Consider the following 23,850-nt stretch of genomic DNA (forward strand, 5'->3'; position numbering starts at 1 on the left):
ATCGAATTTTTACACTGTTGTCTTGTCTTTGTAATACATGCTCAGTGCTACAACATACTTATTATTTTAAAGATGAGGAAAATGAGGCTCAGAGAAGCTAAATCCCTGGCTTACCTAGGATCACACAGGCTTTAAGGGTCAAGGCCAGGATCTAAGCCAAGCTCTGGTCCACTTTGAATCCTACATTTTTCACCACACCAAAGAACTTTACTTTTTGTTGGCTTCCTTCCCTTCAATTTTTGCCAACAATCAACAGCATGAATCATTTATTTAGGATTGCCGTAATTAAAGCCATTCTTCTCACTCATTTAGGTGAAGCTGTTAATACTGTTTTTATTAGTAAGAAGAGAAAATGGTTAACATGAGTTTTGTTCCTAATTGAAATGATTCTCAAGACAAGATTGAAAAACATTAAACCTGACTTAATATAAAGGGCTACAATCAGAGTTTGTGAGGATATTTCAGTATAACAGTAAAGAAATGAATTTTTTCTCCTTTTCATTACTTACATTCATTCTTCATTTGGCTGTCACAGCACCAGACCTGACAAAAACAATAATTTACACATAAGTAATGTCTAGAACTTTGCTGTGCAATGCGGTAGCCACTCGCCACATGTACCTACTGAACACCTGAAATGTGCCAATCCCAACGGAGACGTGCTGCAAGTATAAAATACACATTGTGTTTTAATTAGTACAAGAAAGGGGAAAACATCTCATTAACATTTTTTTGTGTTAGTTACATGTTGAAATACCATTTTGGATATATTCGGTAAAGTAAAATAGATTAAAATAATTCCACCTGTTTTTTTTTGTTTTTTTTGTTTTTTACTCGTTAATGTGGCTTCTAGAAAATTTGTAATTACATAAGTAGCTTGCGTTTGTGCTCGCGCTATATTTTTATTGGACGGTACTGGTAGACGACGAAAAAGAGGGTAATTTCATTGAAAGGTAGTGCATTTTGTGAACATTTCCGGACGGGAAGAGAAAAGAGAGAAGACTGAAGCCTGGGCACAGTAGGTAGGACCTACTCTGATAACTACCTTATGTGAATTGAAAGGGGCGGGGGAGAGAGGTGCATTTTGATTGCGTTCCCCACTCCCTCCCCCGCGGCCGACCAGACAGGTGGCGGAGCTTCTCCCGCAGCGGTCCTTCCGGGCCAGTCCTCGGGCCGGCCGGCTCCGGGTCATTGAACACACCTGCGCGCCCACGGAGGTGCGCGTCCGCGAACCCTGGCGCTGCCTCCACGCCCCCTCCCCCCGTATTTTTATTTTCCTGGCATCAACCGTCAGTCTCGCACTTCTCTACCGAGAGGCACCGCGTAGGTAAGGCCTGCCTGGGGTGAGCACCCCTCTCTGCTCTCGGCCCGCCCCGGGGGGTGGGCCGAGATGCCCTCGCCAGGTCCCCGCGTCGGGTAGGGCTGTCCGGCGGCCGGGAAGCCACTGGCCGAGCGGCCTGCTGGGCCGCGGCACCCAGCCCGCCACGAACCGCAGCAGACGCGGAGGACGCGCCCGGGGCCTCCGGGCCGCGGGGGGCCGCTGTGACCCGCCTTCGCCCCCGCCGCGCCGAAGGCGGGGGAGCCGGGTTTGGGGGAGAATCGAAAAGCGGAGGGCAGCCGCGGGGGGCGGGCGCTCTGGAGCGGCGGGTTCGGCGGGTGCTCCGGCTGCGGTCCGCTCCGCCCGAGGCGCCAAGGAACCGCGCAGGGGCCCGCAGTCCTCCTCCTCCATGAGGCCCGAGTGAGCGCGGCGGCGAGAGCCGGCCCGCGGCGCCTCCCCCCCCCCCCCCGCGTCCTCTCCCGAGCGCAGCGGCAGCGGCCCCCGGCGGCGGAGGAGGAGGAGCATGTCGGACGGTTTCGATCGGGCCCCAGGTGCTGGTCGGGGCCGGAGCCGGGGCCTGGGCCGCGGAGGGGGCGGGCCTGAGGGCGGCGGTTTCCCGAACGGAGCGGGGGCTGCTGAGCGGCCGCGGCACCAGCCGCCGCCGCAGCCCAAAGCCCCGGGCTTCCTGCAGCCGCCGCCGCTGCGCCAGCCCAGGACGGCCCCGCCGCCAGGGGCCCAGTGCGAGGTCCCCGCCGGCCCCCAGAGGCCTCCCCGGCCCGGGGCGCTCCCAGGTACGGAGCTGCTCTAGGGGACCCTGTCCTCCTGGGCCAACGCTTCCCCACGGCCCTTGGCGCGAGGCAAGGCCGGCGCTCTTTTTCCTTCTACCCCCCCCCCAACCCCCCCGTTCCCCGAAAGCGTTCCCCGAGGGGCCCGGTTGTTCCGGGGTGGGGACGGGCCCGGAACGGGGTTTGGAAGGTGGCTGCCGGAATCCTTTGTGCGCCCCGGCTGGGGGGAGGGGCCCAAGCGCGGTCTCTGAGTTCTGCCGTCCGGGGAGGAAGTAAAAATCGCCTCCCCCTTCCCAGCCTTGGAAAGGGAGACCTTAAGCGTGCAACCACCTCTTTTAACTCCTTAAAAACGAAAAAAGGAAAAAGAAAGCTCTCGAGCATTCATTTAGGAGGCAGGTATGGCCATAAATGAGCTAAAGCAGCCTATTGTTCCTTTTTGCAGGCTTTCTGTATATATCCTGGCGATAACCTTAATATTCGTGACAGTTCTTGTTTAACTCTTAAAAACCAGTCCTTCTCCTGTGGCTTTTCAGCAGATAGTAAGTTGCTATACAAAGGAATGAACGCATCTAACACCCCGTTTTTCCTTTCTCAGAGCAAACGAGGCCCCTGAGAGCTCCACCTAGTTCACAGGATAATATCCCACAGCAGAACTTGGAGTCAGCAATGGCTAAACCCCAGGTGGTTGTAGCTCCTGTATTAATGTCTAAGCTTTCTGTGAACGCTCCTGAATTTTATCCATCAGGTTATTCTTCTAATTATACAGTAAGTATGCCTTTTTACTACAATTCTGGGTTAATATTACTGGAATAACGTGATTACTTTATGTCAATTGGTATGCTGGAACTTTCTACTACACATAAAAACGTCATGAATTCTTTACACTCTCCAAGAAACCAGACAGATTCAGGAATATGTTTTGTGGTTTGTGATGTTCAAAATATCCATGTAAATTGAGAGTAGACCTTTTTGTCTTTTTTCACTGTATTCCCGGTATCTATAGAGTATTTCTAGCCTAGTAAAGGATATACTTAGGGTATTTTCAATATATAAAACTAAAATTTGTGTCCAGGGCCACCTGGGTGGCTCAGTGGGTTAAGCCTCCGACTTCTGCTCAGGTCATGCTCTCAGGTTAGTGAGTTCCAGCCCCTGATGGGGTTCTCCCTGCTGTCAGCACAGAGCTGGCTTCCCATCCTCTGTACCCCCCCCCCCCCCCGCCCCTGCTTCTGTGCACTCACACTTTCTCTGGTTCTATTTCAAAAATAAACATTAAATTAAAAAAAAACTACATTAAAAAAATAACAAAATTTGTGTCCAGACTAAGTGGATGATCTATAGAATAATGGCCTGGCAAAGCTGATTTTAAATTGGATTTCAGCAAGATAACTGAATATTCATTGGTAGTTTTAGAGTAAATTAAACCATAGTTATGCTGCGGACTAATTTGAGGTAAGTTTTTTAATGTTACACATCTGGACTCTATTATGTTAAAACAGGTGTTTCTGGTTGTAATTAAAGAAACGTAGGAGGTTTTGATAAAGTGTTTACACAAGTATGAAGAACTTTTAAACTTTCAGGTTCATTTTTGTCAATAACTTAATAAACTGAACTCCTTTTAAGTGGGAGAAAACACAACACAATTGGGAATATGTCCTGGGTAAATGCATAGCAATTGATTGTAGATAAGTGGGGCAGGAACCATTAGAGGGTTAAAATGATACTTTAGCACAGAAGTCTTCTCTTTCCTAATTTCTTAGTTTTACTGACATTTAACCCAATAGGGTACATAAAGGTTAGCTCAAAGTTTTACAAAATGAACACTTAAGCAACCAGTGTCCAAACCAAAAAAAGGAACATTAACAAAGCTCCCTATGTGTCCTCCTAATTATTACTGCTCTCCAGGTTAACTACTATTTTGATTTACAAGTTTTGCCTGTTTTCAAAGTTTATATGAAAGCACTCATACAGAATATATTTTTTTCACTTTTTTTGACATTCAAATTAATCCATGTTTTAGCTTATAATTGAAGGTGACTTAATCTAGCATTCCATTGTGAGAATATACCACAGTCCCATCTTGTCTGTTTTTGTTTTAACACTTGTCCCCTTTGTCTTCTCTAAATTTTTTTTTTAATCTTAAGGAGGCTTCACGCCTAGCGTGGGGCTTGAACTCATGACCCTGAGATCAAGCGTTGCATGCTTTACCAACTGAGCCAGCCAGGCACCTGTTTCCCTTTGTCTCTTGATAAACATTTGATTGTTTCCACTTTGGGGCTATTATAAATAGGGCTGCTATTCTACCCATGGGTACGTACCTAGGAGTGGAATTGCAGGGACATAGGGTGGTCAACTCATTTTTCCCCCCAGAGGTTTTAAGTAATCTCTACACCCAGCATAGGGCTTGAAGTCCACATCAAGATCAAGAGTTTTATGCTCTACCAACAGAACCACCCAGTTGCACCGGTAGCCAACTTTAATGGAGATTGCCAAATAGTTTTCCAAAGAGAATGTTCCAATGTACACTCTGAGTAGTATGTAATTTCCACTTACTCTGCTTCCTTGTCAGTATTTGGAAATTTCTGTTTTTAAGTTTAGCCATTCTGGTGGGTATGTGGTATCTACTTGTGGTTTTTTATTAAATTTTAATGTTTGCTTATTTTTGAGAGAGAAACTGAGTAGGGGAGGGGCAGAGAGAGAGAGAGGCAGGCACAGAACTTGAAGCAGGCTCCAGGCTCCACACTGTCAGCACAGAGCCTGATGTGGGCCTCTTACAAACTATGAGATCATAACCTGAGCCGAAGTTGGATGCTTAACCCACTGAGCCATCCAGGCGCCCCACTACTTGTGGTTTTAATTTGTGTTTACCTGATAACTAATGATGGCACACCTATTTTGTTGCTTCTTGGGTGGGGGGCAGTGCTTTCCTTCCATATTTGATAGAAAAGGTATGGAAAAACTGTACCCCATGTTTTAGAAACTCCATGCATCTTAGACTGCCGTAGGAAAAAGCTTTGGTGGGCATCTGGATGACTTGGTCAGTTGAACGTCTGACTCTGATTTCGGCTCAGGTCGTGATCCCATGGTTCATGAGTTCGGGTGCCACATGGGCTCTTGGCTGACAGCAAGGGGCTTGCTTCAGATTCTCCCTCTTTCTCTGCCCCTCCTCCACTTATACTCACTCGCTCACGTGTGCACGCTCACATGCTCTCTCTGAAGATAAATAAACTTAAAAAACAAAAAAAAGCTTTGTGGCCGGGAAGGGGAAAGGATAGGCATTCAGAAAGAGCAGTTGATTTGATGTCAGTCATGTAAAATAGAAGCGAGGACAGCTTGGATTCTTGCCAAAAAGTTGTATTTGGCTCGGAGAGGGAAAGAACCATTGGAGAGCTGTGAGTAGTTGAATTAACTCTTGAAGAGCACTTTCAGACAGCCACAAACTGTTTCCCATTTGTCTCCCTGTTGGGCCATTTTATGATAGGGATGTGTTTTTTGTGTGTTTTTTTTTTTTTGTTTTGTTTTTTGTTTTTTCCAGAGTTCTGTATCAACTAGTTTACATAGTTCAGGTGACTCCTGGGCTACAGAGCCATGTTGGTCCACTTATTTTGAGCCATTGTCCTCTGTTAGGCACTCCTTGATATCTTCTATTAGATTAGTTTCTTCTATGCTCAGTTGGCCAGAACAGATTGCAAACCAGAAGCCCATGGCTCGTATGTGGCCTGCAGGTGTGTCGTCTTTGGCCCTCATTGTTTTTCCTTTTTTTTTTTTTTTTAAAGGCCTGTTTAATAACCAACCAGTACTTAAATTAGATGTTGCAAATCTAAATTTTCTGGTTTCTCTTAAAATCATAAGATGGGGTTGTACCGGACTGTTAACTTTGCTAGAGCAAAAAATTGTCTGCAGCGAATGGAGGCAGCCACCTTAGATGGAATACATGACCTCTAATTGCTCATTGGCTTGCCTCATTTGTTTGTAATCCGCCTCTATTCTATAATCATTCAAGATTGCTACCCCTGCTCTGGTGCATTCTCTAGTCTTCCTCATTTACCCTTTTACCCTCTATCAAAGGTAAGTGTTTTACTCTGTCCACTTAGTCACAGAATGACAGTATTCTTGGTTTTTTCCCTGACTCTTAGGATAGGGTCTTGTGACAGATAACAGTAGCCATAATTCAAAGTTAGTTATATTCACTCACTCATTCAACAGATAGTTGGATTCTTACTGTGAGTCAAGCACTGGGGATACAGCAGTGAACAAAATAAAAGTGCCTTAAGTCTGCTTTGATATGCATGAAAATCTGGGTATCTTTGAACTGGATCTGTTCTCAAGTATTCATACTTTTTTCTGAAACCTTTATGATAGTTGCTTGTGCTTTCTCAACCCTGCCAAGGTTCTGAACCCTTTTATCCTCGAGTCCTTCCTCTAATCCCACTGCTAGAATTTCCTGCTTTCTATGCTTTCTTACCAGGGAGTTGCTGTATCTGTCAACTCCTGGCTATTGCTTCTTCTCGGATCAACCATTACATCTTGAATATTTAATCACAGCTCACTTACAAGAACCAAAAATTCTACATAGGAATTCACAAAGCATTTATTAAGAAACAAAAATTCCCACCCGTCAAAATCCCTTCTTTCTTCTAAGAATGTTCCCCTCAAGTTACTGCCTATTTCTTTTGCCTTTCAATAGTGATGTTCTCCTAAATGTAAACTTATTCACTGTTAGTACTATTTTACTTCTCAGTGATCAAACCTCTGTAGGCTGATCCCCCTATTTGATTTGGTACTATTTTTGTGACCTTTACTGATGCTCTTTGGGTTTTAAAATCTATCGTCCTCTTTTTATTTATTTGTTTATCTACCTTGAGAGCACGAGCGGAGGAAGGGCAAAGAGAGAGAATCCTGAGCAGGCTCCATACTGTCAGTGCAGAGCCTGACATGGGGCTTGATCTCGCGAACCGGGAGATCATGACCTGACCTGAATTCAAGAGTCAGATGCTTAACCTACTGAACCACCCAGGTACCCCTAAAATCTATTGTCCTCTTAACCCTCATCTTAGTAGACTGACCACCGTATGATCTGTGCAGTTTAACAAGTCCCAGTGAGTCTGGTCCTGTGCTAGGGGCCAAGGGTACCTTTTCAGTCTTTTAGAAGTTCCTCTTGTTTTTATAAAAACTGAATATTTAAGATACCAATTTTAATTTTTCCCTCTCTCTGCCTAGTGTTTCATTCCTAAGACTGCAACCATTGTTCTTTCAGATTTCAACTCCTAAGATTATTTGCCTCTGTAGCATTTGCCTCTGAGCACCTCTTCTTTTTCCTTTGGCCACTGGGGCAGTGCTTTCTTCATCCTTCCAGTTTGCAGATCATTCCTTCTTCACTCAGACTGTAGTCCCCTGAGGTTCTTCCCCCCACCCCCCCACATTTTATTACCTGCCTTGGTGATCCTACCTGTCACTTAGAATCTGACCATTGCCTGTCTACTGATACTGAAATCTAATTCTTTCTCTGAACTCCTGCCTTGTGTTTGTTTTGACTTGTTCATGAGGATCTCACGTTGAAATTCAAGTATAAAAAAAGAATTTATCTTCTGCAAGCCTTTTTTTTTTTATATTCTAACTAGTTGTGTAGGCCAAAAACAGTATATTGACTCCTGTTTGTCTTTCACACTCTTGCCCCCTTCAAACTAAAGTAGTCTTGACTCTGCCACCGTCTAGGTGTCTGATCGGTTTCCTTTTATTCCTGCTGCTTTGGATTAAGGTCTTCTCTGTACCAATGTATTCAAAGTATCTTCCATGAAAAGTGCATTGTCTAACTGTCCCTCCTAATCTCTTGGCACAGAATTCTAAGAAAAATAAGTAAAACTTCATCCCTCAGCTTAAAAGCCATTTAACTCCACATTGAAGACTGATGAAATTTGTACTTGGAAAAATCTGGTACTAGAGAAATAATGCAAACACATCGGAGTGCTGGTCTGTCCAGAATACTCTGTGCTTCCTTTTTTGCTTGAAATGGCAGCTTGTGAACCAGTCCCCTGTAATGCTTATAATCAGAACAGCTCTACTCTCCCTTCTTTACTTTTGGACTTTGGGCTCTCTTAAAAGAGTTCTGCTTCTTTGAGACTGCATTTTTGCCACAGTGAGTGACATTTGATAGAAACCAGAAATTAATACCTTCAGCTAGGACGTGTCGGATTCCTGCTTTTCTGTCAGTAGTAACAGGACACTCCAAATCTATAAAACTCTGTATGTCAAAGTATTTTTAATGTAAAATGTATACGTAGCTAATATTAAGTGTATTTAATGTATGCATTTATAATGCTTAACTGCTTTCAGTTTTATAAAACAGTGGTCACTATTTATAATATGAACATTCATGGACTCCAGAGCTGTAATCCCTTGTCTATCTTTCCAGAAATTTTCACCGTCTCCAAATCTCTTAAAATTAAGCTGTCCTAAAATACAGTTCTGTTCTTTGCATTTAACATTAGTGATTTCTGTATTAATAGATGTAAATCTATCGTGTTTACGTGGCTATTTGATCTATTACATGGATATAAGGTGGTATATTTAGCCAGTTCTTTGTTGTTAGGTGGATTGTTGGCAATGAATATTCTTGTACATATGTCAAAATTGGATTTTAAGCCTTTGTCAGTTCCTTGGAGTGTAGCATAGAGGTTAGAACCACAGGGTTTGTTCTGTGCTCAGTTCTTCTGACTAGCTGTGTGACTGCAGCAATTACTTAAGTTGGTACATGGTCTTTCCTTGTTCCAGCCTTCTTTGCCCAATGGTTTTTCCACTGGCTTTCAAGCCAGTCTTAGTGTGGTCCCTAAGATTGTACGTGATTTCCCATCTGCCTCATTGATCTTGTTAGCTATTACCCCCTCTTCAGTGTCTGTTCTGGCTTTTCTTAAAGGTATCAGATAAGCACCTATCGTCTTGAGGCCTGTGTGCTGCCCTTTTTTTTTCTTTTTTTTTAAATGTTTATTTTTGAGAAAGAGCACGAGCGGGGGAGGGGCAGACAGAGTGGGGACAGAGGATCCGGGTTGGGCTCTGCTCTGACAGCAGCAAGCCTCCTGTGGGGCTCGAACTCCTGAACCCTGAGATCACTACCTGAACCAAAGTTTGACTTTCAACTGACTTGAGTCTCCCAAGCGCCTTGGGGCCTATGTGCTTTGTAAGCCTACTTTCTAAGCCTCAGATATTTGTATGGCTGGGTTTATTTTTTTTCTTTTCATCTTCAAATGAGATGTTAACTCTTCTAAATCCTTCCTTTTTTTTTGTTTTTGCTTTTTTTTTTATTCCAATATAGTTAATCTACAGTGTTCTATTACTTTTAGCCCACCTTTTTTCATAGGATATCCTAACATGTGAATAATGTCTTCCATGGTGGAAGATAAGCTCCACTGGAGGAGGACTTTGTCTCCTTTGTTCATGCCAAGACAGTACCCCCCCAGCACCTAGAACAGTTTTTGGCACTTAGTAGGAACTCAACAGTGAACACTTTTGAATAAATAACCAAAGGTGACTTAACTGCTCTGGGTTCGTTTCTTCCATCTGTGCCAAGTTTTTTAGGGTTAAGTGAGACAAGCTTGCAGAGCTCTTAACAGTGTCTGTCGCATATTATACATAGCTTATTAATCAGGGTATCCTCTTATATACCAAGAAGTGTGGACTTTTATTCTGTTCTTCAGATGCTTTTAGGTGTGGTTCTTTAGGTATGAGAACATGACTGTGGCATTTGTAATGTTTTACTGTTTTCCCAGAAATGTAGAAATTTGCTGAACTCTTAATGCCTTACTATGTGCTAGTCACAGGTCTAAGGGCATTTACTCATTAACTCATTTAATCTTCAGTCATATAGGTGTAATGTTTATGATGAATAAATTTGAATTTCATCAATGTTAATTTCTTTATTTTAGGGTGGAGTCATTTTTAAAATTTTATTTTTTAATTTTTTTGATGTTTTTATTTTTGAGAGAGAATGCAAGCAGGGGTGGGGCAGAGAGAGAGGGAGACAAAGAATCTGAAGCAGACTCCAGGTTCTGAGCTGTCAGCACAGAGCCCAACGTGGTGCTTGAATTTGTAAACTGCAGCATCATGACTTGAGCCGAGGTCGGCAGCTTAACCGACTGAGCCACCCAGGTGCCCCTAAAATTTTTTTTTTTTTTTTAACTAAGTTCTGTACCCAACGTGGGCCTAGAACTCATGACCCTGAAATCAGGAGTCTCTACCAACTGAGCCATCCAGGTGCCCCTAGAGGAGAGTCATTTAATTTGCATTCAGTTTTGAGATCAGAACATTTAATGTATCAGTTTACCTGCTCTTCTCAACAAACGCTATGAGCATGATATGGGCACGTGAATCTGCTCTTCCTGCAGTTGGTCTTATTTCCTTAGTGTGTCTCATAGTACATGCAACTAATGTAAAGTAGCATCCCTTTAATTTTCCTAAGGAAAATTTGGACTCCTGATTTTTTTTTTCTTTATGCACTCACTGGCTTTAGAACCTAATCTCTTCATAAAATGCTTCTATGTTGTCATAATTCTTTCATGTGGTTTCTCATTTGACTCCTTTTGGAAAAGGGTAAGTTTCATTAGTATAATTCTTATTAGGTCATAACTATTAAGCAAATTTCAGAATACTTTGGTTGGTGTTGGAGGCATTGCAAGTATCCAGGTTGATAATCGCATCTGAAACCTTTTGCAGTACTCACCCTGTTCAGCCTCTTGCCATTCACTAAAAGACTGAAAATTACCAAAGGTGATCGTGGTAAAACATAGTTGGAAACTGCTACAGTCAAGGTTGGCTAGAAGCCTGGATATAGCAGCCCAAGTCTGCCAGTTACACTGTGGTGAAATTTGTAGTCCCTTAACTATATATTTCTCTGTCCTTGGGAATTAACAGATGACAGACCTTACTGGGTTCTTTTTTCAATATAGAAATTGTTAAATAACTGTAAGAATATGAAGAGTGTGATGACCCCCCACTCCTCCCCCCCCCCCCATGGCCCCAACAGTTAGGTACCTGTGGCCTAACTGTGGGCATTCTAATGTCACTATCTGTGGCCTCTTCTCCCTTCCCACTTTGAAGCAAATCTCAGTTCTTGTACCCATAAATAGATCAAAATCTTAATTTTGATATTGGTGTTATAGTAAAATATTGGTTTAAATTTTGTCATTCATCTTATAAATCTGCCAGGGATGAGAAGACCATTTTCCACCCAGTTAGGTGGTGTCCTTCTGCTTTAATGTAACACTTCGGCTATTGGGGAAGGAAGAATAGTTCAGTGGACTTAATTTTGCTAAAGAAAATAACAAATTTTATCGTGTGAAGGATTGTTTGTTCTAGAGACTTCTCACCTTAAAGCTGCCTTAGTTTTATTTTAGCCAGTTGCAAGGATTAAAACGTTTTTTTTTTTTTTTTAACTTTTGATCTATAGGAATCCTATGAAGATGGTTGTGAGGATTATCCCACTCTATCAGAATATGTTCAGGATTTTTTGAATCATCTCACAGAACAGCCTGGCAGTTTTGAAACTGAAATTGAGCAGTTTGCAGAGACCCTGAATGGCTGGGTTACAACAGATGATGCTTTGCAAGAACTTGTAGAACTCATCTATCAACAGGTAGGTTGGCTGATGGCATGGGTGATCATCAGATAGCTTTCTTGAAGCCCCAGAGTGGTGTTGCTCCTTCAGGGAGGCCAGGTTCATGTTTCCTGGCTTCCACACTCCTTAACTCTTTAAGGTTCTTGGGAACTCTCAAGTCTCTGTTGTATAAAATCCCTGTAGTGGGGATCTAGGGCTGGAGCCAGACTGGAGATTCAAGGCTCTGTACAGTCAGTCAGAAGGAATGTTAAGACATTTATGAAGAAGGCTAGGTAAGTATCCTACCTTTTTTCCATCCCACTCTGTTTCTAAAGGATCTGAAATTAACTGTAGTTCTTTTCTCTTAGGTGTTGAATTATATAGCATTTTTGGATTAAGAGAAAAAAATCATGGGAGAACTTTTTTGCCTCATAAAGGAGTCATTTAAAAAAAAAACCCATAAAACACTGTTGAGTCTTAACATTAATGCTTATATCTTAAATTTCCAAGGATTTACATCTTAATTCCGTAATTCTAGATTGTTCACACAAAGTTTAGTTTTGATCCTAGTGTATTGATCAGTGATACATTAAAGCTATTTTAAGGGGGGCAACTAGATAACACTAGATTTTGAAGACCAATTTAAGGGCAGTGTTTGAAACTGACCAAAAACAGTGGGAGGGGACTAGAATTATAAACACAAGTGTTATTTAAGTCCTTGCTGAAAGAGCAACTCGAATTTGGAGTATTTGGAAGGGTGATCATGGTGGCCGGTTAATTTGGAGTATATGGAAGGGTGATTATGATGGCTGGATAATTTTCATCCTACTTAGTGTTTCATTTGATTGCTTTTACAATTGGTTCTGGGTAGTTCGTGGACCCCTTGGTATTACCTGGCAACTCTCAGGTTTGGAACATGCCTGAGATTTTAGGAAGATAGAATTGCTCTATTTGTCCTCATACCTACTTTTGGCCTCTAGGTAGATTGCAAAGGATAGGAGAAGAAAATGGAGAAATATACTTGAAATTGCTTTTCTGGTTTCTCTTCTGTTTTAGTTGCAGCACTTCATAGGCTGCCTGGTTCTAGTTCTTCAGGGCTGGACAAAAGGATTGTAGCCTGACAGACTACAGTTTTTGTGATTGTCTCAAAGCCAATTCTTAGAATATGTATTCCTTATTTTAAGTTTTGATACTCTGTGTCAGTGATACAGGTTTTTACTTGTTTTTACATTTCATTGAGGGAATGTATAGTAACAGAATGCCTGTTATAAAAATGGCAGATTAAACCTACATATTCAACTTTGATTCCTCCCCTAATACTGCTAAAATGACAGGATTTTTAAGAAGCCATAAGCCTGTAGGGGCTGAGATGAGGAGAAGAGATGGAGACTAGAAAGCAGGTGGGTGAGTGGTAACTGACTTGGCAGATCTAAAAAAAAGTTGAATTCCAAGCCAGTGGGGAAAGCTGAAAATCCCCCCTGATTTACTGAGTAGAGCCTTTGGAAAGCTCTAGGACACGGTTGGAATGAGACTAAAAAGATTGCTTGGAAATCTTTAAAAAAGAAAGAGAGAGACCCTCTCCCTCTTTTTGCACTGAGTAGCCAGTTTGAAGTTTTATTGTAACCCTTCTTGAGACGTTCTTGAAGGGAAGTACTCCACCAAAAAGAATTAAGCCAAGGACAAAGATGTAGAAACTAGGAAACTGCATTTTAGAGGAGTGGCTAAGTGGATTATCTAGATGGTGGTGAAGAAGATCCCAAGATGATGGCCAGGCTTTGCTGGCGTAGGGCAGAAGGCTCCAGGCATGATTCCTGGTAAGGTGAGCATAGCTGCTGTGGTTGAAGATGTTAAGAAACTTAAAAACTTGTGAGTTTAGGGGTAACATCAATGAGACTTAAGTAAAGAACAGTGTGGAAAAATTAAGTCCAGGGAAAACAAAGTTGTGTAGGAAAGGAGAAATCTGTGTTACGTGGTCCAGCCATAAATGGAAACACAAAACCAATCAGATCATGGTATAACGACATTGGTAGGTGGAAAGATTGGCAAATAGCAGAATGGAGTGGTGTTACGTGAATATCCAGTGAAAACTGGATATTCCTTTTCCATGGTGGGAAACTCGTAAGAAATAATAACTAAACCGAAATCCCGGAGCATGGAGATACAGAGGTTGAAACCTTTTCAGCTGAAAGAATTGAAAGTGGTTGTCTGTGGAGTGTAAAGGTGAGGTGTAGTGGGGAAGTATGACACTTAATAACAAGCCTTGTAGAGCTTCTTGCCTTTTAAGTTGTATGTGATAATTTTAAAAGTAAACTAAAGGAAAACCGGCAATGTCCATAATGGGAAAAGTATGATTTTTGAATTTCAAGTCTTCTGTGGTACCAGATACGCATACGTGATCTCAGGAGAACCCAGTCTGTCTGCTGTGATAAGAAGGGTCTCTTGTGAGCAATGAAATAATTAGAAATAAAAAGATCTAATTATAACATAGGTACTGTATGCAATGCTAAACATTTAACATGTAATGAATTAACTCACTTAATCCTCCATGGTTGCAAGGTATTACTCTTCTCCCTTATACACATCTTAACAGAAGTTAAGTGACTTGTTTAAGATTTACCACAACTCCGTAAGTAGACTCAGTATCGGGTCAGAGAGGCATCAGACCATCCGTTACATCTATACTCTCTGGTTAGTTACTACCTTTTGTAACCTTGGTTGAGTCCCTTAGCCTTTTAATGTGTTACCTAATATTGGATAGTAAGCTATGTTGTCTCTACTGTTCTTTAAAAGCTGTAATTAAAGTTAAAACTTAGTACTGCTTTGGCTATGTGAAACTATCTTCGGTACATAGTGTCTTGCACTGTCTTAGTTTTTGGAAGAGCTTCTCATTTCCTCTTTACCCCAAGTGTTTTTGGAGTACTCTTTAAGTGTTAATCTCTCATACCAGGTACCATTTATCACCTCTCCTAGGAATCAAGCAGAAGCCCATGGAGGGTAATTGATGTCCAAGGTCTCCATGCAGGCCTGGGAATGTTGTTCTGGACTGCTAGATGCCAAAGTCTCTGCTATCCTTGCCCTAAAAAACACCATGAAAAAGAATCGTTTGGCAAATACTCTTATTCATAATTAGCACTGTGCAACTGAGCACATGTATACATCCTATGCAAAAATTGGCTAGTATAAAGAGATCTTCTTAATTTGCTTTCTGGTAACCTCAAGTAAATTGTGGGGAGAACTTGCCTTAAACATTTTCCTTTGTTCTTGTTCTTGGTATGAAGTTGGGAGGGAGCGTTAACTTAATTTCCTTACGCCAAACGATAAAGACTTGTTCATTTGTATAATGTCAGTTTTAGGGGTAGAAATGTTTTTCTTAGAATGTTGCTGTTAAGTATTTGCATTAATAACAATGTATTTGTGTTACAAACAACTTTTTTTCTTTTTGAAAGGCCACATCTATCCCAAATTTCTCTTACATGGGAGCTCGCCTGTGTAATTACCTGTCCCATCATCTGACAATTAGCCCACAGAGTGGCAACTTTCGTCAGTTGCTGCTTCAAAGGTCAGTGTGAACATATGAAGTTAAAGGAAAACTTTAAACATACTAGAATTTGACGATTCTTTTCTAAAGACTGTGTGTATTATGGAAAGTTGCAGGGGAAGTTAGGGTGGACCATTCTTTCTTGTATTATAGTATGGTATGTACTGTTAAAAAATTTATAGTCCCACATATCAGTCTCTTTTTTTCTGTAATGATCTCTGCTTTTGGTTTTGTGCTTAGATGGCCCTTCATGTTCCAAGATCTTAAATATGATCACTTATGTATTTCTTAGTACTCTGTACTTTCAATTTGAATAGGTCCTAATTGCTACAGGCTGAACTAGTTTTTTATCCCTACCATTTTTAAAATGATCCATTTCCTTACTGATTTGAACTGTTAACTTCCTTAAACTACATCCTAATATTTGGGTTTCATTATATTCCATTTATTACTTGTTCTATTTTTATTTTATTATACTATTAAAAAGCTCTAGTTTTTTAATACCTAGTATATTAGTCTCCTCCCCATAGTTTTTGGGTAGAGTTTCCTTTGCTATTCTTGCATGCTGCTTTTCTCCAAAGAACCTTAGAATCAACATGTGAAATTACATAAATCTTTTTGGTATTACTAGATCTTTTTGGCATGACTTTGAATTCATAAGCTAATCTAGGGAAACATTTTCTTATTGGAATCGTTTTATTCAATAACAGGGTTGTCTTCAAGTTTATTACAGTTAGTCCATTAGTTCTTTAAGGATACTTTTAATGGTTGTAGTGTATTCCATAATTTGGTTAAATTGCACTGGAACAGAATAAGGATTCCAAAAGTGACTCCAGAGACTGTTGAAAATAAGGCTTTTGATGAAGGTCCTACTTCAGATATGTATGTATGTATGTAGATATGTGCTGCTGACAACTGGCTAGCCATTCATTGGGGGTAGAAAAAAGATGGGTTCCTGTCTACACCAAAATATATTTCAAATCTGTAAAAGACTCAAAAGTGAAACACTAAATACTAAGAAACTAACAATTAAATCTTAGGTCTTGCTTAAAAGGGCTTTACCAACCTATCCATAAGTCCTAAAACGAAAGATTAAACCTAATTACATATAAATTATAATATGGGGTGGGGAGGAAGGGTCCTAAATTTATATGAAGGAAAGAAAAAAACGGGAATTTGTAACACATGGCAGTGAACTCATTTATCTAATATGAATGGCAATGAACTCATTAATATGAAAAGAGGGGCCTCTTAGGAATGAGGTAAGAAAAAAATAATTATTTTAATAGAAATATTTGAAATGGCTCTGAATAGGTAAAATTTGGGAAAATATAAATGATAAAATTCTAAAAACCTATTTAGCCTTAACCTGTATTTATAGCTCCTGGAAAGATATGAAAGTGGGCACTTCTAGGAGCTTGCATGGCAGAAAGGCTGGCTTCTGTTCCTGTGGACTGCTCACCCCTGGCTGTACGTTAAAGTTACCCAGAGACTTAAAATAGGGCTGAGACCCTGTCCTCATTGGAAGTTCTGATGTAATTGGACTGAGGTGGAGCCTGGGTTTTTTAAAGCTCCCCAAATGATTGTAGTCTGTAGCCATGGTTGAAAACCTCTTCTGATTCTCTTGACTCTACCCGAGCTTGGAGCTTCCATAGTACTGTGTTACTGTCGGAGATATTAACGTAAGTGCTAATCCTTTAACAAGTGAAAAGCAGGGCTTGATTCTGTTACCTAACTTAGAAATGTATACATATTTAGGAAAAAAGAAAAGTTACCTTCATGGCCGTTATCTCTGGGTTGTAGTGACTTTATTTTTTATATTTTTCTGTTTTTAACCTTTCTGAAATAAGCATGCATTGCCTTTAATTAGGTCTTTAGCCTAAAAAGATTAGTTTAGAGGTGTGGGTTGTTCTCCTCTAGATAACCATTGCTGCCCAGGGGTACGAATTTACCTTTGCATATTCATTAACATATCTTAATGTATAATAGAATAGTCATTGCACTTAGAAAACAGATCATTTCCTTGAAACTCCTACCTACAAGGTCATAAAAGGAGAATAGCCCACAAGGTGTTTGGATAACTGGCATTAATTAGCTCATCCTTTCCATTATTAAACGGGGTGTTTTATTTAGAGATATCCCAACTTTTGTTCTGATGAGGAATTAATGTTTAGAGAGTAACAAATATCTGACTCAAACGAAATGTTGCTCATTTAATGTAGCTTCTAAGCTATAAGTCATATAGACACGATAAACTGTACTGGGTTTATGGTTGATTCACGGGCTGATCCAAGGTAAAATCTTGGTAAGCAGTGGCTTTTTTTTTTTTTTTTTTTTTTTTAAGTTGACATAGCCAAGCTAAACTGGTCCCTCATACATGGAAGCCATTCAGTCTCCATAAACCCCTACTTCTGTCCTTAAAAGAACTCTCAAAAAATCAGCTTTATAAAACATGACTTTCCTAGAGTCTTTCACCACCTTCTCAAGAGAGATAAGAAAAAATATTTAACACCAAATTGGTAAACATTTAAAGTACATTTTAAAAATCCTTTTAGTAGCAACAGACACCATAATTCACTGACATGGGTGTTATGACAGGTTTATTGTGATTGTTTGAGATAACTTCTAGGATGGCAGATGGGCCAAGTGGAGGGGGGCAGTGGGAACAAAGCAAGGGAAACTAAGTTATTTGGCTCCTTTTGGTCTCTGGGATATTGAGACCAAATTCATTGCTTTCTGTTTCTATGTGAATTTCAATTGGAGACTTTTCATTTTTCTGATTTGTGTAATGGAGGTTGAAAGAATAATTGGCTTAATGAAAATTCATTGTATTTTCGGTTGGGGACCCATCTATACATGTTTCTTAAGATGTGTTTTAAAGTTCATATATTCAGAACAGAACATTTTACAGAGATAATTTGAGTAAAAACAGTGCTTTCTTGACAAAAAGACTAGAAGACAAAGGTGAGGCAGTTTTTTCTTTGTGGTGCCAATTACGATGTACCTCATGAAACCTATGTTGCTTAAACAGATGACAAACCTGTGTTGCCTAAACAGATGACAAAATAAACGCATCAGTTTCTTAAAACTAGGAACCTCAGTATGAAAAAGCGCTGCAAATTCCAATAAACAGGAACACTTCTTATCCTAAAAAATCAGAAGATTGTACTTCTCTCTTTATTGCTTGTGAACAGTGAAACCAACAGATGGTCGTCTTGTTTGTACAAAAAACAAAGCAATGTGAGATTATAAAAGGTATATCTTCATTAGGTGTCGGACTGAATATGAAGTTAAAGATCAAGCTGCCAAGGGGGATGAAGTGACTCGAAAACGATTCCATGCATTTGTACTCTTCCTGGGAGAACTTTATCTTAACTTGGAGGTGAGGACAAAGTTTTTTGTTTTTTTTTTAAGTACTGACAAAACCTGAGAACATAAACTGACCTTGGTAAGGAATTTGTATTTGCGTTACACCTTTACGACATTAAGGATGAAGTTGAAGAGGGGCGAGGGGAAAGAGAAATGACTCCGTACCTGCAGGCAATGGTGTGTGTGTGTCTTAATGGAACGTCTGTAATGTTTGTTTCTCCTGTTTGTGAGGAGGGTGTTGGGAAGTAGTTACTGGGAATTTTAGTCTTTGTGTACTTTTGGGAAGCCGTGGCTTCAATGCAAATTTAAGCTTTTGAAATCCTACTTTCTTGAATCTTCACACATTTCGTATGTGGACTTTAGATGGTGGTTCACAAGCAGTCTATATCCCACAAAACTTGGAGTTAGAAGTGGGGACAGGAGAATTTCTGGGGGCTTTTCCTACCCAAATTCACCCAGAATTACAGTTCTTGGTCCCATTTTATATATAAATCTTCCACATAAAATGCATTTATCTGAAGTATAACTAAACAAGTTTGTGAATTGGTGGTATACTTGAGTATGTGCTTGTACTAGGCAACTAAGTGCTGAATATTACTCTGTAAAGGATTTGCTTTTTTGATTAGTTAATCCCATATATGGGTTATACCTGCTTTAACTTTGATTTGAAGACTTAATCATAAACACCACTGAAAACACCCATGAATCTGCTATCAAATGTGCATCTGTTAGTGCACGTAAATGGTTTCTGTCCGATCTAGTGCTTAATTTACTATCCCTTTTTACCATAGATGGACATAACTTTTAAAAAAAAATCTCCTGCATTAATCTTTTTCAGTTTAATTTTTATATAAGCCAAAATAAGAGCACTCATGTAAAATGTGCTGTAAGGGGCGCCTGGGTGGCTCAGTCAGTTAAACATCCTACTCTTGAATTTAGCTTGGATCATGATCCCAGGGTCGAGGGATCAAGCCCTCTTCAGGCTCTGTGCTGAGCATGGGGCCTGCTTGGGATATTCTCTCTCTCAAGAAAAAAAAAATGTGCTGTAAATGAAGAGTCATTTTAAGAATGCTGTTGAGTGTTTACCCGTGTGGAAGTAATGATGCCAGGTCTGTGAGAAGTGTAAATAAAGATGAGGTATGGCTCCTGAGTCTGAGTCTCTTCTGGCTGGAGAGCTAAGACACTTAGACCATTCTGATGCCAAACAGTATTTTTAAATAGTCTAAAAAGCAGAGTAAAATGCTGCACGTTCCAAAAAAGGTGGTATCTTAATAGAACAGAGAATGTTTTATGAAACAATAATTTATATAGGAGGCTTAGATTATCCTGATCATATGTATGAGAAATGAAAATTTTTACCTGTAGTTTTCGGTTTACCTGGTTTTTTTTTTTTTCTTTTTTATTTTGAGAGAGAGTGTGCAAGAGTGGGGGAGGGGCAGAGAGCGGAAGAGAGAATGCCAAGCAGGCTCTTTGCAGGGCTGGAACAAAATGTGAGATCATGACCTGAGCTGAAATAAGCATTGGACGCTTCACCACCTGAGTCACCCAGGCATCCCTGAGGTTTACTGGTTTTATTAGAAGTTTTTGGTTTTTATTATCTTCTTTGCTGTTTATTTTTGAGAGAGTGCAAGCGCAGGGGAGGGGCATAGAGAGAGGGAGACACAGAATTGGAAGCAGGCTCCAGGCTCTGAGCTGTCAGCACAGAGCCCAATGTGGGCTCGAACCCATGAACTGTGAGACCATGACCGGAGCCAAAGTTGGACACCTAACTAAGCCACCCAGGCACCCCTATTAGAGGTTTTAAATACATGTAAAATAAGTCTAATTTTGTGAAAAATTAGAGGATTTCTAATTTTCTTTTCTAAAAGACAGAGGATTTCTGTCTTTTATATTGTTTAACTGCAAACACTTATTTTGCCAACATACCGGACCATTCACTAATCTGTGATATTTTGGCATGGTTGCTTTTCATTTTCTTTCCCAAAAGATCAAGGGAACAAATGGACAGGTTACAAGAGCAGATATTCTTCAGGTTGGTCTGCGGGAGTTGCTGAATGCCCTCTTTTCCAATCCTATGGATGACAACTTAATTTGTGCAGTAAAGTTACTGAAGGTAGGTTTGACTTCTGTTTCTCTTGAAATTCACTGTTCTACCCCATTTGTATATGATTCAGAGGACGGAAAGTATGCATAGTATGCGTGTGAATTCAAAATTAAGTTTCTACTCTAAATGTTGGCCTTTTGGTTTACTCTTGAATTTAAATATTGGAAAAGCAGCATGTACTGTTTTTTTTAATGGAATAATCCAAATGTAGAAGCAAAAAATGGAAGTTCTTCACCCCCATCTCTAAATTTCCTTTCCCATGTCTGTATGTGTGCCCTTATAAATAAGATCTTTCTTCCTCTTTGTGACTTGCTTTTTTATGATCTAACAAAGATCTTAGATCTTTGGCACAGAAGATTTACCTCTTGAATCACTTCATCTCCATATGTGCAGTTGTTTGTATAGGTTCAGTTCCCACACAAAGAGTGGGTGGGCCAGTGAGCATTGCATCCTTAAATTTGATGAATGTCAAATTTCTCTTCTAAATACTAAACCATAGTACATTCCTACCAATGGTGAATGAGTACATCGCTTTCCCCATATTCATATCAATGATGATCCAACTGGTCCTAGTTTCTGTTTTGTCATGGGTAATGAGTATAAACAAAAATTTCATTTTATTTTGCATTTTCCTAACCATTGGTGAATTTAACCATTCATGTTTGTTAGCCATTTTTCTTACGATGAATAACCTGTGTATATCCTTAACTCACTTTTTCAATGAAGTTTATATTTTTAATTCAGAGTTTCTATACTTGCATATTTCAATAAGTGATATGTTGATTAAAATCTTATCGCCTATTTTATTCATACAGGGAGTATACCATATAGTCATGGACACACAAAACCTATGATTGAGTTTCTCTCCATCAAGAAAAACAGAGGGTATAGAGAGTTCCTGCCTGTTAGATGGTAGAATATAATTGGGAATATTTAACTTGCCAAATTTATTTTGTTCAAAGAATGCTTGAACTGCTGCTGATACTTCTTTAGGATTTCTGTACTTCCTTGAATTCCAAATCTTACTGATCCCTGCTTTTTTAGTTGACAGGGTCAGTTTTGGAAGATGCTTGGAAGGAAAAAGGAAAGACTGATATGGAGGAAATTATTCAGAGAATTGAAAATGTTGTCCTAGATGCAAATTGCAGCAGGTAGGTAGATGGCCAGTAGATTTCCATTTCTTTTTCTGTGGGGTTTTTAATCTGCTATATATCATCAGAATTAAAATCTTCTAGATCTAGAGAAAGGTTTTCTTTAAAGATAGAATATCTTACGCATGGCTTCTGCTTACCTAGCCGTTTTTGTTCAGTTGTGTTTATAAATGGAAAAAGTTAAGATTTTCCTGTGGTAAGATAGGAGTTCACTAAAAGTAAAATGATTCAGACTTTAAATTATTCAGTAAATACTTCGGTAAAGTACTGAAGTCCAGTGTAAAGTCCAGAGGCATAAAAATGTGGAATGGCCACTACCTTTAAGAACCATATAGTCACAGATGGAACAAATATCAAGACTGCTTAAAGTACAGGAAACATCTAGAAAATCAAAGCACTTGGATATACATGTTAAATTTATAAAACAAAGTTTTAGGAGTCTCTGGTATTCTGGAGTCTGACAACATTTCTGGTGGATATACTTAACTCCTTTTCACCTTCTGTCTGCAGAGATGTGAAACAGATGCTCTTGAAGCTTGTAGAACTCCGGTCAAGTAACTGGGGTAGAGTCCATGCAACTTCAACATACAGAGAAGCAACACCTGAAAATGATCCTAATTATTTTATGGTATGCCAATGTTTTCATTTTAAGTTTTGCTTGTTGCTTGGCTCCAAATTTTGGAAATTTCTAGATGAGTTACATAGTCTCAGAATTTAATGCCTAATAACTTTTCATTGGCTTCGGGTCACATGGCAGCCAGCAGACTAGGTAAATAGGAGTAGAAATGTGGAATCCTCTAGGGAAGGGTGAACTGGAGAAGGATCCATCCAGTGGCAAGGGAGATCAACAAGGCTTGGACTTGGTTGAGTATAGGGATTCTGGGAAGCAGTTCCAGAGAATTTATAATCAGAGGCCCAGATCTCAAACTATTACATTGTATGTTGTAGTAAGTTAAGAAAATAAAAGTGGTGACCAGGCCAATAATGCCCTGAAGCTCCCAACATAACCAAGCATAATGCAACTATGCAGGACTGCTTCTATAAGCCCAGTCTTGGAAATTCTTTTAAAAATGGTGGGGAGGGAAGAACCACAACTAAAAATAAGCTGACACAATGCTAATCCCAGTGTACCACAAAACAATTCATCACGAGTGTGACCGAGAATAGACAGCAGGGTTAGAGCCACAAGAACTTGAGATAATAGAATAGAAATCTGAAAACCATGGACTTTCCCAATGAAATGAAAATGGCTATTAGGAAGTTAGGTTTTTGCTTGTTCTTGCATTATCAGATGCAGATGAGTGATATCAGCCATGCTTCATTAATGTGCTTTAAAAAATCAATTTGGAAATGGTTACATATTTGTATCACTTTGATTCATCCTAGAATGAACCAACATTTTATACCTCTGATGGTGTTCCTTTCACTGCAGCTGATCCAGGTATGTTTCCAGTCCTTTTCCCCCCATTTCTTGGTAAGCTAGCAAACTACAGGAAATCCTACCCTTACCACCCCAAAGTTGTAGCTTTTTGAAGCAGTCACTTTCTTCTGAAATACACGATGAATGTCCATCTCCTATGGAGTGTTCTTTACAGTGCCCACTTTGACCATTTCAAACGGAAAGTCTAATTCCATGTATAGAATCTTGTCACCCTGACAGTGAAGGATTGGAAGAATTCTTCAGTTAAATGCAACCATGTTTATATCTTCTCTAACATTTCATTTTTATACTGTAAGCTTTCAGTTGGTTAGAAGGGAAAGATGGTTCTAGTTCACTACATAGTCTACAGTGTTCGTTACTGTGGGTTCCTACTAGCAGATACTAAGAGTTACATGGGTTTCGTTAATAGTAGGTCAGAGTTAATTAAAATCTAAATCTCCGCACACTTCCCCTTCCGGAAAAGAGACATTTATAGAAAGATTGCTTTCATTGTGACCAGTGGGATTGCAGAATGAGCAAGAGAAATTTTTCCCCTTTGATACAAATTACTACCAGCTTGTT

At 40.0% G+C, this 23,850-nt stretch overlaps 1 protein-coding gene across 4 annotated transcripts in view; it reads left to right on the plus strand.

Annotated features, from left to right (window-relative positions):
- Positions 1 to 1,126: 1,126 nt before the first annotated feature.
- The window catches only part of PAIP1 (poly(A) binding protein interacting protein 1), a 31,019-nt gene continuing 8,295 nt past the window's right edge, over positions 1,127 to 23,850 (plus strand). Inside the window, exons 1-9 of one of the 4 annotated variants that reach the window (XM_011286290.4) lie at positions 1,127 to 1,327; positions 2,699 to 2,868; positions 11,540 to 11,725; positions 15,133 to 15,245; positions 18,495 to 18,606; positions 20,581 to 20,706; positions 21,742 to 21,848; positions 22,359 to 22,476; positions 23,235 to 23,289. In XM_011286290.4, the coding sequence (XP_011284592.1) occupies positions 2,770 to 2,868; positions 11,540 to 11,725; positions 15,133 to 15,245; positions 18,495 to 18,606; positions 20,581 to 20,706; positions 21,742 to 21,848; positions 22,359 to 22,476; positions 23,235 to 23,289 (916 nt within the window). In that variant the 5' untranslated portion in view covers positions 1,127 to 1,327; positions 2,699 to 2,769. Of the gene's footprint in view, positions 1,328 to 1,579; positions 2,110 to 2,372; positions 2,500 to 2,698; positions 2,869 to 11,539; positions 11,726 to 15,132; positions 15,246 to 18,494; positions 18,607 to 20,580; positions 20,707 to 21,741; positions 21,849 to 22,358; positions 22,477 to 23,234; positions 23,290 to 23,850 lie in introns of those variants that run through there. The other 3 variants (XM_023260866.2, XM_023260868.2, XM_023260871.2) reach the window with 3 other exon arrangements.

This window comes from Felis catus, chromosome A1 (assembly GCF_018350175.1).
Source record: "Felis catus isolate Fca126 chromosome A1, F.catus_Fca126_mat1.0, whole genome shotgun sequence".
NCBI classification, from domain to species: Eukaryota; Metazoa; Chordata; class Mammalia; order Carnivora; family Felidae; genus Felis; species Felis catus.